A 17,830-nucleotide genomic window follows, 5' to 3' on the forward strand; every position below is an offset into this window, starting at 1 on the left:
CGTGGCTCTTTGTGAGATGCTTTATAAAGGGAGTACTTAGATTTACGACAAAACTGGTTCCTGAAAATTGTATTTGAAATCGAAATATTACAAGTCAGAACCAATTTTCTTATAGGAACAATGTTCTAAATGGGGAATTTGTCCCTGAACCTATTTTTACCAAAATTACTCAGCCTTATGTGTTCATTCAATTATAGATGAGTAATATAGCTACATTGGTGTATTTTTACTGAATCAAAAAGATTCCAAAGACAGGTAGCAAATTATTACTTCATTGGAATTAAAACGTATATACATCAACCCACCCTGGTGACTGCACCTAGCAACCCGGTAGTGTTCCTGACTCTCTTCTTCCCCCAACCCCTTGCCCTCTCTTGCTCTAGCTCCTTCCCTGCCCTCTTCAAATTTTCTTCCCCTCTCCCCTCCCCAACCATGGTTTTATACATTGTTTCCCCTTTTCCCCTCGGTTCCACATGGCCTGTGCCCAACACCAGTACCCTCAGAGCCAGTACCATAAAGAAGGCTAGAATTGTAAAATCAAACAAATATACTGTAAAGCCGAAAACTGGGTATAAAATTTCAATATACACTAAGTCAAATACTGCTGGTGTTCCATAATGGACATAGAAATGATCATAGTAATTTGTTAAGCAACTATGTGCCAAGTACTGTACCAAGCACTGGGGTAAGTACAAGACAATCAGCTCAGAAACAGTCCCTCTCTCACATGGGGCTCACAATCTAAGGGGAGAGAGAAAGGTATTTAATCTCAAGTTTACAGGTGAGGAAACTGAGGCACAGAAGCTAAGTGACTTACTCAAGGCCACAGAGCAGATGAGAGGTCCTCTGACTCCTAAATCTGTGCTCTTCCTGATAGGCCATGTGGTTTCAGAGGACCCAAAAGGGCTAAAATCCCTAATTTATGGAGGGAGGAAGGACCAGCTCCAGTTTAGCTGGGTTCAAATAGCATCGCTTCCTGCTGCCTTCTAGTTCGGGTCTAAGAAGGAGGAACGAGACTAACAAGGACCATGAAATTCTGCATTTAACTAATTCTAGTGCAGCATATTCTGGTATCGAGCTGGAGCTGGAAGCAAGGCTGGGCTGTTGCACCATGCCTCCATGTCAGGCCCTGTCATCTTGGTAAATTACAGGGAAAAAATCCATTAGGATTCGGTAGGCCAGATCTAAATGCTTTCAATAGCTTTCAGGCTCAGGACAAGGAAGACCCAGACTAGATTGAGTCCTGAATATCTATCTAGCCTGTGTACGGTTTTCATTCATTCATTCAATAGTATTTATTGAGCGCTTACTATGTGCAGAGCACTGTACTAAGCGCTTGGGATGAACAAGTCGGCAACAGATAGAGACAGTCCCTGCCATTTGACGGGCTTACAGTCTAATCGGGGGAGACGGACAGACAAGAACAATGGCACTAAACAGCGTCAAGGGGAAGAACATCTCGTAAAAACAATGGCAACTAAATAGAATCAAGGCGATGTACAATTCATTAACAAAATAAATAGGGTAACGAAAATATATACAGTTGAGCGGACGGGTACAGTGCTGTGGGGATGGGAAGGGAGAGGTGGAGGAGCAGAGGGAAAAGGGGAAAATGAGGCTTTAGCTGCGGAGAGGTAAAGGAGGGATGGCAGAGGGAGTAGAGGGGGAAGAGGAGCTCAGTCTGGGAAGGCCTCTTGGAGGAGGTGATTTTTAAGTAAGGTTTTATATGGGGCCAAGCTGTGTGCTACTAAACCAACCCTGAACCCTAAAATGAGGAAGCCTCCATGAGAGTAAGCATGTGATTTTTTTTTTTTTACTTCTGATAACCAATAATAATGGATGATAAATTTTCTGTTTTAAGGAAGCCTAACTTGCTTTTATGCAGAAGGCTTGTGTGTGTTGCCTTGAGTTTGTGTTTAAACACAACCACTCAAATCTATTTGTAAATTTCATTTTATATCAATCCAAACTGGATATTTTAATGATCAAAAATGAAGGATAAGTGGTAAAATGTTACAGGTAAATTTGGGAATGAATAGCAGCCAATTCTCTATTATGAAGAATTTAGGCAGTAAGCTCCTTCTGGTCAAGGAATGTCTACAACTGTTTGACATTATAATCTCCCAAGCGTTTAGTACAGTGCTGTGTATAGAGTAAGCACAATACGATTGGCTGATTGACTATGGATACTTAAGATTAGTAAAAGAAAAAATCTAACTCCACATTAGTTTGCCATTCGCTTCAAACCTATTCTCAAACCTAATATGCTGCAGCGAAGTTGCCATTTTGAGTTTCATTTCCCTTTCTTCCCCTTCCCAAATTAGGGGTTATCATAACCCTTCAACCAGAATAGTCCCAGACTGAGGAGCCCCAATCCTTTCAGGTATCCTTTTCTGTATTTTCTTCAGCTCTGTTATATCCATCTTGGTGCATGCCATTCAGAAGGACGAGGCATACCCTGGTATGGGCATCTCATACTTTTATATGGTGGCAAAGGCATGCCTTTAGTTATTTTATCCTACCGACAAGTCTTGACTAAGCATTACTGCAACTTTGTCAGCTTCCTGTGCCCCAACCCATAAGAAGTCTGGAAGCCTGGAAATACTAGTCTGAGTCAATCAATGGTATTTATTGAGCACTTACTGTGCGCAGAGCCCCGTACAGGGCGCATGGAAGAGTGCAGTACAAAGTGAGTATACACATTTCCACCCCACAATGAGTTACAGTCTAAGGGGGAGGCAGACACTAATATAAATGATTTGTTGATATATATATAAATGCCTTGGGGCTCAGGGTGGCTTGAATATCAAACGTCCAAAGGGTACAGATCCACGTCAATCAGAACATGGAAGCTGCAAGGTCTAAGTGGAATAAATACAGGCTTGGGTTCTAATCCCAACTCCACCATGTGCCTACTGTGTGACTTCTGTACCTCAGTTTCCTCATCTGGAAAATGGCGATCAAATCCTACTCCCCCAACTTGGACTCTGAGCCTCATGTGGGCCAGGGTCTGTGCCCAATTCATTCATTCATTCAATAGTATTTATTGAGCACTTACTATGTGCAGAGCACTGTACTAAGCGCTTGGAATGTACAAGTCGGCAACAGATAGAGACAGTCCCTGCCCTTTGACGGGCTTACAGTCTAATCGGGGGAGACGGGCAGACAAGAACAATGGCAATAAATAGAGCCAAGGGGAATAACATCTCATAAAAACAATGACAAATAAATAGAATCAGGGTGATGTACATCTCATTAAACAAAATAAACAAAATAAATAGGGTGATGAAGATATCCCAGCACTTAGCACAGTGCCTGGCACATACCACAATTACTATTATAAAGATGCTATGACCAAATGATCATGGCTACCAACAGCTCTCCTATAACATGGGATTTGCTTTCTTAAAGAGCCTTCTAGTAAGGAGAAATTATTTTATAGTAATCAGGTCTTGGACGATGCCACATACACTTAGCATCCAAATCTTGGTTAAGCAAGGACTTTCGACTGGAGTTGGAAGAGTAGTCTCAGTCTCTCTCTCTCCTCTCCCTTCCACCGCCGCCTCCAAAAGCTGCCAGATAGCCAAGTAAATTCTACACTCCTTTCAGTGTGGAAGGAAAAGGACACTTTCCTAGAAAAATTGAAATAAAAAGTAGTCATTTTAGGAGTCGCTATTCTACAGACAACAGTGAGGACTTTGACAATTCACATAAATGCCATTAAGTTGACGTGCATCACCATGGCAGAATTAGGATGGACTCAAAAATTGATCTAAGTTCACTTTGGCATCAGGAAACTTCACAAAAGTTTAAATAATATTTCCAATTTTTAGGAAAAATGATCTGGGGATAAAAAAATCAGGTAAAGACCCTAAAATCCCCACTATCAGCACTATATCCACTACTATACTAGGTCAAGAGAGCTGGAATGTAAATGTTTCTCTTCCCACCATTGAATTTGAACATATCCCCAAATGCTACTTTTCAGTCACTAGCCTGCAAAGAATAAAAGTTTATGAGGTAGCAAATACTTTCAATTTGTTTACGGTATTTTACCACCTACAAACCTTCAGAAAAGAAAGGCCAACAAAAATCATTTTGGGATGGATGAGTATATTGATATCTACAAGGCATATTCGCTTGCCAGAGTATCCCTGCTGCTGCTCCAGGGAAAAGAAGATTGCTTTAGAAATCAAGAGACCTGGCCTCCAATCCCTGTTCTGCCTGTTGGTGGTGATGGCTTCTGACCTAAGAATCATGTCCGGCATTCCCTGAAGTGGACAGGCCCAGCCAATTTACTGGCTAGTGTGGGCTGCAGAGAGAACAGCAGCTGTCATAGGCAAACTACCTTCCGAGGCTCAGGACTGGCACTGTGCTGGGGATACTATGATCGTAAAGAATCCCACACTCCTGCCTACTCGTACTCTGTGCCACAGAGGGAACTTGACCCTCAAGGAAGAGAGAGTATGAGTGACACTGAACAAACCATTAGGACTAGAACCAATTCTTCCGTGCAAGGTCTCAGTCCTGAAGTTTCGGGGCCAAAGCCCAGCCGTTACTCTCAGTGGGCTTTCCCCTCAGTTTCCCCATTTTGTTTTTTAAAATGGAGTTCCCATCTGCCCTCTCACTCACAGGACGGCTGGGTCAAGATGTAGTGGGTCCATCACCCGTCTAAATACCTTGGTCTACCCAGAAGTCCCTTGGAAGGTCAGCTTCCATTAGTGTGCTCCAGGGGTCTGGCCCAGATTCAGGTAATTCCAAAGTCCCAAAGACCCCAAGCAAATCAGGTCAGTTCCAAAGTCCCTCAGAAAGCTCAGCTTACTATTGCCACAGATCTGGCATGGGCCCAGAGTGTCCTGGACTGAACCGTCCTTTGGTTCATTCATTCAACGGTGACCCAAACTCCCCAGTGAGCGGGGTCTTCAGTGCTGGAGAAGAGAGATTTTCCTGAACCTCACCAAAGGAAAGTCAGCAAAAGGAGCCTGGGGGTGGAGGCCAGACTAGCCCCAACTCAGTTTGGGCAGGACCTGACCCCCAATGCAGTTTGGGCAGGACCTGGCCCATGCTATAGAGAAGCAGTGACAGCCTGAGCTGGGGAGTCAGTGTCTCTCCGGACCTTTTGAGAAATTTTTTTTTCTGCACCTGCAGAGGGATGTGACTAGACATAGGTGTCATAGCCCATCATGTGTAAGTGCTGCTGGGGATTGTAGTCTGCATGCTAGAAGGACTAGAGCGCATACATGATTTACCTCTGTGACATCCTGCAAAGGAAGAAGCCCCAAGCCCTCAAAATTCCCTTCCCATGGGAAACCTGGTCTAGTTTAGCCAAACTAAAACCAAGTGTCAGAAAAGATCCATTCTTGCCAAAGCCATGTTGGGCCAGTCCAGTGTTCAAGACCTCAGCTTAGTGAAGGCTTTGCTTAAGCAGTCACACGAATGTAAAGATCCACCACTGTTGCTGCATTTCACAGTACTGGCCAGTTTACTGTAATCAGAGGTGTGAGGAAGATTACTTAGATAATGTCTGGAGTTCCCTAAGAAAATGCACAAGGTAATTCTAAGACATTATGAAGTGTTTCCATGTTTCCAAACCACAGATAAGTAAAAAAATTAGACACAGCGGACTAACATCATAAAAAATATAACAGCCACTGTCTTTTACATACGGTTTTACAAGATATCAAAAAAAGGTAATTCCTTGAAAAATCCTTCACTTGGGCACTCTGAATAGACAAAAGATTTAAAGATTGTTAATCCCTTTTCACAGTTTTCTTTTCCAGTATCCCACCGGTTACGAGTCACTTTTACTTTAAAAGGATTCAGAAAGTTCTGTGGCAGCAATAATAGCTCCAACCTTGAATAAAAAATTTAGAAGCGTTTGTTACCAATTTAGTGAAAAGTTACCATATCATTTTTTCTCAATCTTTGCCTGCTAAAAGCTGATCGTTATCCATTGGAGATCATGTATTTTGCAATGGGAAATTAGGGATTTTTGGTCTAATGGCTTTTAACTAATAAAATATTTGCAGGGAGAATTAAAAAATCCTACTTCAAATGCTGGTTTTTAAGCTCATTCCCAATTGATAAAGGTTCAGGGATGAATATATTAATTTCTCAAATATCTAAACCCAAGAAAATACAAAACAGATCTAGACGGGCTAAGGACAAAAAGGGTTGGGGGGCGCGAATTATTTAGCACCATTTCAAACTTGCTGTAGCTACCAAGCAGGAGCAATTTCACAATTAAAACTATAAAGTGGAGTAGTTTGAACATTTATGTTCCAAGTCTGAATGTCCACTCTCTGGTCAATGCTTTTACAATTCCTTGATCCCCACCATTCCTCCCTTCTGCTTCCAGAAAAATTCAGGGAAGTTAAATTGGCATGTCCAGTAAATTTATGTGTCTTTAACAATAGAACTGGCAAGCAGATTACCCAAGGCAATTTGAAAGAGTAGGGAGGAAGGTTTTCCAGATTGCCATCCTACTGTAACAACTATGAGGCCACGGACTCAACAACTACTCTCATCCCTGCTAAAGAAACTGGTCAGGAATTTGAACATGGAAATGACTCTATTACAATACAATTTACTGTAGACATAAAGCAGGTCCAGAAATTCTGCTATCCTGCCATGTATATACTGCTCATAAATTGTAAGCACCACCTAAAGATATCTGACAAATCAGGCCATCCTAAGTCCGGAGCCCAAATGAAATCAAATTATGAGCCAGTAAGAAGTTAATGAAAATTGAACACAAGACCTGCAGCAGGCCTGTTAACTGCTTTTTTGAACAAGACATCTTTGAATATTTACACCTTATATTTGTATAGGGCTCTTATTTTTCCAAAGCACTTTCATGTTATCATCACAACATCTCTGGGAGGTAGTAGAGGCAAATCACACATTCTGGGAGACCTGAGTGTCTCCCATCACATGTTTTGGCTACAGCATATTAGGAAATTAAGAAATGTTGGTCTGACAACATCAGCCTTCTGGATAAAGGTGCCCAGGTGTCAAACACGAAGAGTACCACAGTGTGAGTTCTCCTTAATGGGGGGTTTTCTTAAAGTGCAACTCCCCAAACTACAGAATAGGGTATATTACCCTCATTTCTACAAATAAAGAAATGGAGACACAGAGAGGTTAAGGGACTTGTCCAAGGACACACAGCAGGCCAGGAGAAGAGCTGGGCCTACAGCCCAGGTTTCTGGACTACCAGTCCCATGCTCTCTCCACAAGATTACCCTGCCTCTCCTGCTATGATTCTGGTGAAAGGAGCAGAAAAGCAGAGAAAGTTTTTCAGAACACATCTGCAACCTGCGGGGGCAATGAGTTGACAGCTTGGTTCTAAAACCAAGCCAAGAACTTAGACGATAAAAGGCTGAATTGTCAATAATAAAAGACAATCCCAGATGTCTAAATATTCATCAACTAATAACACTCAGCTCCCTTGCCCAATGAAAACTTAAACAATGAAAAGAATGCTTCAGTATTTGAATTTCCTATGCTAATTATAACGGGAATAGCATTTATAGTATAAAATTTGCAAAATCGCTTTAGTTTTAAAGTGGCCTACATTCGCCAATCCATCCACACAGTTGCAGGAGATAAGTGTTGCTCCCCCATTTTATTAATAGCACACTAGACACAGAAGTTATTTCCTTAGTTACAAAGGCAAATCTAACAGCCCAGTCTAGGGCTGGGATCCATCCTCAAAGTTAAATAAATCTTCAGCTGTCAAATACTTTAAATACATAAAGGCAATTTTTTGAAGCATTACTCCATCGTATTAGCTGAAACATACTGGATCCTTATCAGATGGCAGAAACAGGACGTCTAGTATAATTTCCTATAGCAATAGGTAAACTTGTCACTTTTAAGTAACCACAAAATGAGCAAGTCCACATGTTTCTTACCTCTTTATTAGGCTCTCAGGTCAGACATAGTGTCTGCCCCAAATTGGGCTTACAATTTAGCTTATCTCCATTTTACAGATAAGAAAATTGAGGTTAAGTGAATTACTCGCCCATGATCCCATCACAAGTCATTGGTGGATCTGGGGCTAGGATCCGGGTTTCCTGACTCCCAGTCCCTTGCTCTTCCACTCGGCCATACTGACTCACTTCATGAAGGAAAGTTTGCTCTCGCAAGAACTTTTTTTAAGTTTTCGCAAAATTCCTCTCCTCAGAACATTATTTTTTTTTAGGATGAAAAACAGGCTTAAAACCATTTTCACCCTTGTCTCCTTGCCCACCCAATTTCATGGGAGAATGAAATCCCAGTTCTAGAGCGGAGGGAAGTAAGCAGAAAGGAGCTGAACCACATGAAATAGGAAGGTCTCCCCACCACCAAGTCTCCAGCTTTTGGCTTTCTTTTCCTCACCCGCCACTGGCCCAGGACACTAGATAGCATGCAAGGGGGCACGGGAGACAAGAGAAATGGAAAGAAAGAGAAGGAAACTATCAGGAGACTTCTAGTACTGCCTGCTGACTCTACTTCCAAAACTGCCAGAATAACTGGGTTGTTCTATAACTATTGTTTTTAGTCAAAAAACATAACAGTGATATTTTAATCTATGTATGAGAGTATAGCCCAAAGACAGCCTCTAGATAAGGCATTATTTTCCTAGTTTCAAATACAACCCAAGTGTAGAGTGAATTAAAGCATTCAAAAGAGACAGCTCAGCTACCAAGGGTGCTGCAGCCACTTGATCTGCCAGGAGACCAACGCTTGTCGATCTGCTTGAATTTGGGGTTGGCGGGGTGGGAGGAAGGAGGACCATCTATATCAACAGAATATACATCTAAATTGTTCTCCTAGTAGGAGGTTTCCCACCTCCTCCAAGAGGCATTCGCTGACTAATTTTCCACCACCTCTAAGTTGTGTCACCCCAACAGCCAACCTTAGCATGAATAATAATGATAATAATATTGGTATCTGTTAAGCACTTACTATGTGCCAGGAACTGTTCAAAGCGCTGGGGTAGAGACAAGATAATTGGGTTGGACACAGTCCCTGTTCCACATAGGGCTCACAGTCTTAATCCCCATTTTTCAGTTGAGGGAACTAAGGCACCGAAGTTAAGTGACTTGCTTGAGGTCATACAGAGGACAAGTGGTGAATGTACTTACTGGTAAATACGAATGTATGCAAAAAAAACCCCAAAAACCCACCTGCCTGCCTGTCTCCCTCATTAGACTGTGATCTTCTACAAGGCAGGAACAATGTCTTCCTTCCATCGTCTTCCCTCCTGCACTTGACCCAAGTTGAGGAAAGGAAGGCTTCCCTGATTAATTCACCATCTCCAGTCGTATTGACCTAGCATCCATCCTTAGCACCTCTGTATGTTATTTCGATTCTCTGCACTCGTGTGCCTGTTTGCTTTTATTTATGTACGAATTTCCCTTTACTTGTTCAGTTGCTCAGCTGTTTTGATGGGTTTTATGGCTGTTCCTGCTTTATTCCTTCTCCCGCTATCATTTTCTGCAAATTACTGTCTCCACTCAACTGTACGATCCTTGAAGGCAGGGAAAATACATCTTGCTATTATTGTCCTCTCCCAACAATTTAGTACAATGCCTTGATCTCATGTGGTCAATCAGTGGTATTAAGTGAGTGCTTACTGGGTGCAGGGCAGTGTACTAAGTGCTTAGGAAAGTACAGTGCATGCAGTACTTGGTAGTCATAATCCCTGTCCATAAGAAACTTACGATATAGAGGGAGGAGCCAAACTTCAAAATAAATTACAGAAAGGGGAAACGGGAGTGTAAGGAGATGTACAGTGCTTAGAACAGTGCTTGGCACATAGTAAGCGCTTAACAAATGCCATCATTATTATTATTATGTACATAAGTGTTGTGGTGCTGAGGGTGGGATGAATATCAAAGTGCATAAGCAGTGCTGTGGGGAAGAAGGGTTAGTCATGTCTTCATGACATCCCTGGCATACATCCTCTCCTCTCCATCCAAACTGCTACCGTGCTGATCCGAGCACTTGTACCCCACCTTGACTACTGTCAAAAGCCTTCTCGCCTACCGCCCTACCTCTCCCTTCTCCAGTCCACACTTCACTCCGCTGTCCACATCATTTTTCTAAAAAAATACTCAGTCTATGACTCCTCACTTGTCGAAAGCCTCCGATGGTTGCCCAGGCAACCGCTCATCAAACAGAAGCTCCTTAACATTGGTTTTAAGGCACTCAATCAGCTCTCCCCTGCCTACCTTACCTCCTTGATCTTCTACGACAACCACCCAGCCCACACACTTCGCTCCTCGAGAGCCAACCCACTCCCTGAACCTCAATCTCCTCTACCTCGCTGCCAGCCCCTTGCCCACAGCCTCCCTCTGGCCTGGAACTCCCTCCCCTTCAAATACAACAGACCACTACTCTCTCCACCTTCAAAACCCTCCTAAAATCACATCTCTTCCAAGAGGCCTTCTTACATTTTAAAAAGCCTGGAGATTGCATTTTCCAGTGAAAATTGGATTCAAACTGAGACCAAAATGGAAAGTGACATTTAACCCCAAGCCCCCTCCCAGTTGTATTTTTTTCTTTTCAATTATCACATATATCTTTCTTCCACATTTGAAAAACACATTCCCTGCAAATGTGAGTTTTCACTACACATTTTGGCTAGAATGTTGCAGGACTAATTAGGGATGGTCTTTCATCACGAGCCTGTCTGGTGGCGGCACATCATGGTTTCAGAAGAAACGCTGGCGTGGGCACATGGCAGACAATGCGACAACATGCGTTTTCCTTAAGGTGGAGTTCATTACAGGAGAACTTAAATATACTTCTGGGGAAAATGGTTACCTACATGTTCACAGTTACGTTGTGTGCTTAAGAATATAAGTCTCTAGAGGACAAGGCCAGCGTTGGTTTAACTTACACAGCATCTTACGTATCACATACACGCTTGGACATCTAAGTTTTAACACCTAGATTTGAGACTTTTCCTACACATCTCTCGAAGAAATCTCAATTTTTCCAGGAGTAGAGTAGCAGAGCAAATCACGGATAACTGAAGCAGTCTTGGGATCCACTCGTCATGGGGTGGTTCTAGACCAGAGATTTCAAAATAAATGAATGACTTTTTTTTTTAAGGTGGTCCCAAATGAAATTTAGTCAATTCTGGCAACCCCCCGGTTTCAACCACCACACAAAAGGCAGTCCAGGGATACCACCAATATTATTTGATGCCTTACCCCAGGTAATGACCCCCACCCCTCACCCCCGGGGTACAACCCCCCGGCGAACACAACCACTTATTTTCTGATGCCAACCCACGAGTGTCCAGCCCTACCTTCCAGCCAAGCACTCCAGGTAAATCCTTTCCTATTCCCTCCCCACCTGAGCTAGGAATAAGCAATCAGGGTTGAATGAATTTTGCAGAAAGCACGGTCCGGTTTATGCCACATGTTCGAAGCACTGAAGAGGCCTCGAGGCAGATAACCAAAGGAACCTGGTGACCTGGGGAGGCAATCCAATTCACAAACATATGCTAGCAGTGAATTCATGGCATTCGATGGGCACATCACAGAACTCTGACAAGCCAATGCTTTTCCCCAAGTGCTGAGGTACAGTGCTCTGCACACAGGAGGCACTTGGTTATTGCCTGATTTCAAAACAGATCGAGAGATCATGGTTTCTCCACCACTACCTGAAATCTGGGGATTTAAAGGTCTGGTATGAAGGAAGTGAACAAATACACAGGATTGAAGAAGACAAACGGACAGAGAAGTTCAAAGCCATGAGGGTGTCTACAAGAACTTAGCCAGCTCCACAACCATTTAAAGAAAGTAAGAAAGCTGCTGTTCAATCTTCAATTCTTCATCAAAAGTGAAAAACCACCTCTACAGTTAGCAAAACCAACTTTTACTTCTGCAACCTCCTGCAGAGAATCACCGTCAGATTACAAGTCCTCTTTTATTTAATCTGGTGATATTATGCTTTGAATCACTTCAAAATGAAATAAATCTTTATAGTGACTTTAACATTAGAGCATTGTACAATGCAAAAAAAGTACTACTTTTCTAGAGGTTTGGGAACAGATCCTAATTTACCACATGTAAATCCACTGGAGAACAGACCCCATAATACAGACATTCATGAAACAACCACCTTTTTAAAAAGAAAAATAGTTTGCATTGTAGTATATGCCTGCACTTAATAGGTAAGTAAATTCAAGTTGTAGGAACTCTGACACTAATGTGACCTCAGGCGAGTTATCTACTCAACCTCTTTGTTGCCTGTTTTTTCATCTAAATAAATGGAAATAATTCTAATCAATGAATATCTTGAGAGAATTTGGAATGCTGAAAAGCCTTTATAATGTGTCATACAAACTGTAAATAATATCACATGAATAGACTCAATTGTGTGAAGAACATTGAATTCTTCATTTGGCTTTGTCTTCTGACACTACTTAACATGTGCATTTTGAAAACTCGAGAGATATTTAACTAAGCAATTTTCTTTCCCACTTCCTCTCTAAAGATTTCCTAGTAAAAATTAAAATATTTCAGTATTACAGCTAAATTTGTATACTTTATATAAAGATATTCACCATCTGTAAATTTCTATTTAGACATTATAAAAATATTTTTATTTCAAAAAAGAAAATCAGCACCAGTAAGTACTGTAAAAGTCTGCACTCAAAATTTGATTCAACAAATTATCCTGGAATCTGCATCTGAATCAACCCCTTAAAAAAAACAAAAAACTAAAAAACCAACCCTGAAAGTTTATTTAGCATATTCCAAAAGGAATTAAGCAAGGATCGCAGAAAGACTAACCCCATCGTTTCAGTCCAGGCAAAAAAATCCATGGAGGAGAAGTACACAATAAACAAAAACAACAACAAAAACTGTAGTGGCATAGAAACAATAGTTTCACGCTGCCAACCTGAATATTCAAAAGTGTTTGTGGATGTGTAAATACAGGCTAGGTTTATTGGAGAGGCTCTCATTATTAGAACTACTATCACCACGGCTTAGGACATTTACTCAATTTCTCGACTCTTTAGTCCAGAGCTACTAAAGGGCTAGAAGGGCACGACGACCACAGGTTTTCACGAGAAACCAGAAATCTACACTACCACTCCTGTGCAGCTTTTAAAAGGTTACAAGATGGGAAATCTAAAGTTGTGGAGACAGGACAGTAAAGCGATCAGTCGAGACTCTATTTCTGTATTACAGGTAACACACCCACAGGAAATTTTATCCAAGGATGCCCCAACTTAGACACCCATATGTCTGACTCTATTAGACCCTTTTTGATCACCTAGAAGGTCAAGGAAGTCATGAAGTGAGACAGACAATTCTTTGTTAGGAAATAAAGACCTAAGGGAAAGTTGAGAGGCTAACATCTTCAATTATTGTTTCTATTACTCTTTCTAGTAAACTCCTAGGGAATAAATCAGCACACCGCTTCTAAACGAGCACCCGCAGTGGTACAAGAAGGCTGGAGACATTTTTGTGGACCTTCTGCAGACTGTACATTACAATTTTATTATAAAGCTAGATCATATATATATATATATGTATATATATACATAAAACTAGATTTTGGAAAGGTCAAATTTTCAAATGGACATGAAAAGGGGGCAAAGAGAATATCCTGTTAAAGGTTTCCATGGTTCCCTTCTGACTGTAGCATACCTGAAAATATTGCCGTCCTTTAAGTTTAAATTTATCACCGCCACACCTTAGAAGGAAATGATTTTCCAATATAGCATGGAAACAAGGTTCGATTTCCCCTTGATCCACATGTATAAACCGGCACTAACATTCATGCATTTTACAAGTACTCAACAGGAGACTTAATCCAGTGCCTCACAAATCTCTCAAACCATCTCATATTTATAGAACATACTGACATGCATAATTGGGAAAATGTGCTAAGCACTTGTTAAAATGTAAACTGTCGATTTATACTCTACGGGGCATATTATCATCTTGATACCAGGGCTTTAGATTTGCAATTCCCCTTAGCAATAATGTAAACTGTATGACTAAAGCCCCATGCATCACGATGAAAATATACCCCCAGAGGGCTAACATTGTTTGTATCTTACATTTTTGTCAAACAGAAATATCCCACTGTGGCCCTATAGTTACTTAGTGTTAGTTTGAAGCTCTCAACAAAAGCATTTCCTGGTGTTCCCAGAATGAATATCGTTTCACCACATTATGTTTTTGTCTGTGTCAATTTATCTAGATTCCTGGAAAAAAAATTAATAATAATCCAACACAATTTGTATACACGGCCTGTTAGAAACAAATCTCTGAGCCTACTAAAGCATGTCTGTTCCTCCCCAGAGACCTTTGGCTAAACAATAAAACAATTTTTTCCAGGCTACGAGGCAAACGTTTGGTTGCCGTCTACCCGGCGACCTTCTCCGCCTGCTTTTTGGGCTCCCAAACTACGACAGCAACACGGCACAGGGGATGGAAAAGAAGAATCCTCTCCGAAAATGTAGAAAGCAGTGCCCCTACTTTCAAAATCGAAAAGTAACATGATAATGAAAGCTTATATACCCAAAAGCAGAAGTTGGTGTCATACTATACCACAAGATTATAAAACCTCTAGCATACTATTTATAAAGGTATATTTAAAGTCTGCGAGGATGCCATGACAGAACATTAGAAGAGCATTAGCTTGGTTAAAGCGTGAGGGCACCCACATCCGAACTCTTCGGTGGTAATAATTAGGACTCACTGTGAGGTGAAAGCAGGAAATGTCTGTCAATTTACTCCAAATGTTTAATGGACGCCATAAACCAAACCTCTTCTAGAATCCTCCGGATCAGAGTCACGCTAGCTCGGAGCTTGCCACTGTCACTTTCACTCTGAGGTATGAAATGGATATGGAAGGAGAGAGGCCTGGCAGCTACTGGTGAGAGCGCAAGAGGCCGGAGACTCTTGCGATGATTCTCACGGCTTTGAATGTGGAGCGTTTACTGACAGGCCAGTTTTTGAAAAGCTCTTTCTGCCTCGCCGTGAAAGGCACGCGGGGATGCTGAGCCTCTGAATCGAGGGATCCATTTTCCTCCCAGAGCCATGGAGTGTCACCTTCAAAGGTTTTCAACAACGCGGCTTCGATCCCTTCGCAGAGAAGCCCCGGGCTGCAAGACGACACTGAACATTCGGCCCCCACGGCTGATAAATATTTGAAAGACAGTCTAGGCAGGCCAACGCTGAGTGCGATGGCGCGGCAACGTCATTCTCCTTTTCCGAAACGTGAACTCCCGAGTCCCGCTTTTAACCATCACGCGCAAAGTTAAAAAAGACAGCAGGTTGCAATTTGGGCTGAAAGCCCTCGGAGCATCTCTCTCGCTAGCTGTGTAATTGCTACATCTTGTGGCAGTACACTTGAATGCAAGGAGCCGGACTTGGAGCACCGTATCGGAAGAAAGAGATCTCGACAGCCTGGCACCTAACCTTTCTGCACGACGCCCGCCCGGCCCCAAACCCCCCGCCCCGTTCCCGCTGGAGCCCGGCGAACGGCTGCTCAGATAACCACGACCCCGCAGGGGACGGAGGGTGGGGGAGCAAAGAAAAGTTGTGACTCTCCGAGGGCTGACAAGGCGGGCGGCCGGCGGCATTCGGCCCCTTTCCTCCTTTCCTAAGGGGAGGTTTTCAACAACCTGGGAGGAGGAGTCCTGGGGCCCTCGGCGATCGGCGCCTTGTCTCCTCGCCATGTTCCCCGAAGCTCCGCCGGGGGAGTCGCCCGAGGCGCGCCCGCCTCCGTCCTCGCTGCCAGGGAGGGGACGAGAGGGGAGGAGGGGAGGAGGAGAGGGGGAAGAGAAGGGGAAAAGAGGGGAGGGGAAGAGAGGGAAGGGGAAAGGAGGAGAGGGGAAGAGAGGGAAGGGGAAAGGAGAGGGGAAGAGAGGAGGAAAGGAGGGGAGAGGAAGAGAGGGAAGGGGAAAAGAAGGAAGGGGAAGAGAAAGGAGGGAGGGGAAGAGAGGGAGGGGGAAAGGAGGGGAGAGGAAGAAAGGGAAGGGGAAAGGGAAGGGAAAAGGAAGGGAGGGGAAGAGAGGGAAGGGGAAAAGGGGAGGGGAAGAGAGGGAAAGGGAAAAGCGGAGGGGAAGAGAGGGAAAGGAGGGGAGGCAAAGAGAGGGAAGGGAAGGGGAAGAAAGGGAAGGGGAAAGGAGGGGAGAGGAAGGAAGGGAAGGGGAAAGGGAGGGGAAGAGAGGGAAGGGGAAAAGGGGAGGGGAAGAGAAGGAAGGGGAAAAGGGGAGGGGAAGAGAGGGAAGGGGAAAGGAGGGGAAGAGAGGGAAGGGGAAAGGACAGGACCGGCCGCCTACGTGGGATCCGAGAGGCCCCGGCAGGGGCAGGTCGGGGGCGGGCGGATCAAGGCAGCACAACCCCCCACCCCAGGCCGAGATTTGGGGCGGGGGGCGCTCAGGGGGACCCCCCCCCCGTGCCCCCATCTTCGCCCGATCTCTCGTCCTCCTCCTCGCCCACCCCCCCCCCCGCAAACACACAGAGAGTCAGTGTCCTGAGAGCCGCGTCGGCAGGCCGGGCGGGCCTCCATCCCCGAGCCCTCGGGCGCGGGCCCGGGCCCGCTCGGGGTCGGGGGGCCGGGGGAGGGGTGGAAAGGGGGTGGGGGAAGGAGGCGATGGGGGCTTGTCCCGGCCGGCCTTACCTTCCTTGGGCCTCCCCGATGGCGGCGTGTGATTCAGCAGGGACCTGGCCGCCGCCGAGCCCGGGCTTGGAGACGTGGAGCGCTGGGACCAAGATGGCGGCCCCTCCAAACTTCCACTGCTACTTTGGACACTCATCAAGCTACTTTCTGGAAACCGGGCGCTCCCCGGCACCGGCGGCGCCCGCCTCCGTCATGGCCGGGGGGCGGCTGGTGGGGAGGGGGGAGGGAAGATGGAGGGGAGGGGGAAGAAAGAAAGACACGGAGCAGGGGTGGGGAGCCGGGGAGGGGAGAGATTTCCGCCGGCGGAACCTGCCAGCACCTCTGCAGTGCGTCTCCCTGCCCCCACCCCCCACGGCCGTCCTCGCCCTTGTCTCTGCGGCGGCGGCGGCGGCGGTCGTAGTATTGGCGGTGCCACAGCAGCAGCCACAACAGGAGGAGGAGGAGGAGGCGGCGGGGTAACCTCTGCATCAGCTCCAGGAGGAGGAGGGCGGCAGCGGCGTCACGCGCCGCCCGTGCAAAGACTATCGCGAGGTTCCTGCACCGGCGGGGGCAGACATGGGGCGGGGGGGGGGGGGTGGGAGGAGGAGGAGGCCGTTGGAAGCGCCTCGCGCCCAGCGCCTCGCGCGCCCCCCCGGGCGGCTCGCGCGCCCCCCCCTCCCACCACCCCGCGCGCGCGTGCGCGCGGAGCACAGCGCGCGCCCCCCCGGTTGGCTCTGGAACGCAGCGGCCGGGGCGGCCCGAGGTCGTGGGTTCGAATCCCGACTCGGTCGCTGGGCTCTTCAGCGAAGACGGAGCTTCCCCCTTTTTAATAGTAATGATGATGGGGGGGGGGGTTGGTTGAGCGCTGAGGGCTCGCCTTCCCACCCTGAGCTTTCCCCTTTTAATACTAATGATGTTGGTATTTGTTGAGCGCTGAGAGCTCGCCTTCCCACACTGAGCTTTCCCCTTTTCATAATAAGAATAATAATAATGTTGGTATTTGTTAAGCGCTGAGAGCTCGCCTTGCCAGACTGGGCTTTCCCTTTTATTAATAATAATGCTAATAATGTTGGTATTTGTTAAGTGAGCTCCCAGACTGAGCTTTTCCTTTTATTAATAATAATACTAATAATGTTGGTATTTAAGTGAGCTCCCAGACTGAGCTTTCCCTTTTATTAATAATAATACTAATAATGTTGGT

The 17,830-nt window shown here is 45.0% G+C and overlaps 1 protein-coding gene across 3 annotated transcripts in view; it reads right to left on the bottom strand.

The window, feature by feature from the left end:
• TLK1 (tousled like kinase 1) overlaps nucleotides 1-17,830 on the bottom strand; it is a 127,357-nt gene that overhangs the window by 79,759 nt on the left and 29,768 nt on the right. Inside the window, exon 1 of one of the 3 annotated variants that reach the window (XM_029072092.2) lies at nucleotides 16,651-16,865. The exons of 1 other annotated variant lie outside the window; for it this stretch is intronic. In XM_029072092.2, coding sequence (XP_028927925.1) covers nucleotides 16,651-16,786 — 136 coding nt within the window. In that variant the 5' untranslated portion in view covers nucleotides 16,787-16,865. Of the gene's footprint in view, nucleotides 1-14,721; nucleotides 14,741-16,650; nucleotides 16,866-17,830 lie in introns of those variants that run through there. One more of the 3 variants, XM_001515003.6, reaches the window with a different exon arrangement.

The sequence above is a fragment of the Ornithorhynchus anatinus genome, chromosome 9 (genome assembly GCF_004115215.2).
Source record: "Ornithorhynchus anatinus isolate Pmale09 chromosome 9, mOrnAna1.pri.v4, whole genome shotgun sequence".
Taxonomy (NCBI): domain Eukaryota; kingdom Metazoa; phylum Chordata; class Mammalia; order Monotremata; family Ornithorhynchidae; genus Ornithorhynchus; species Ornithorhynchus anatinus.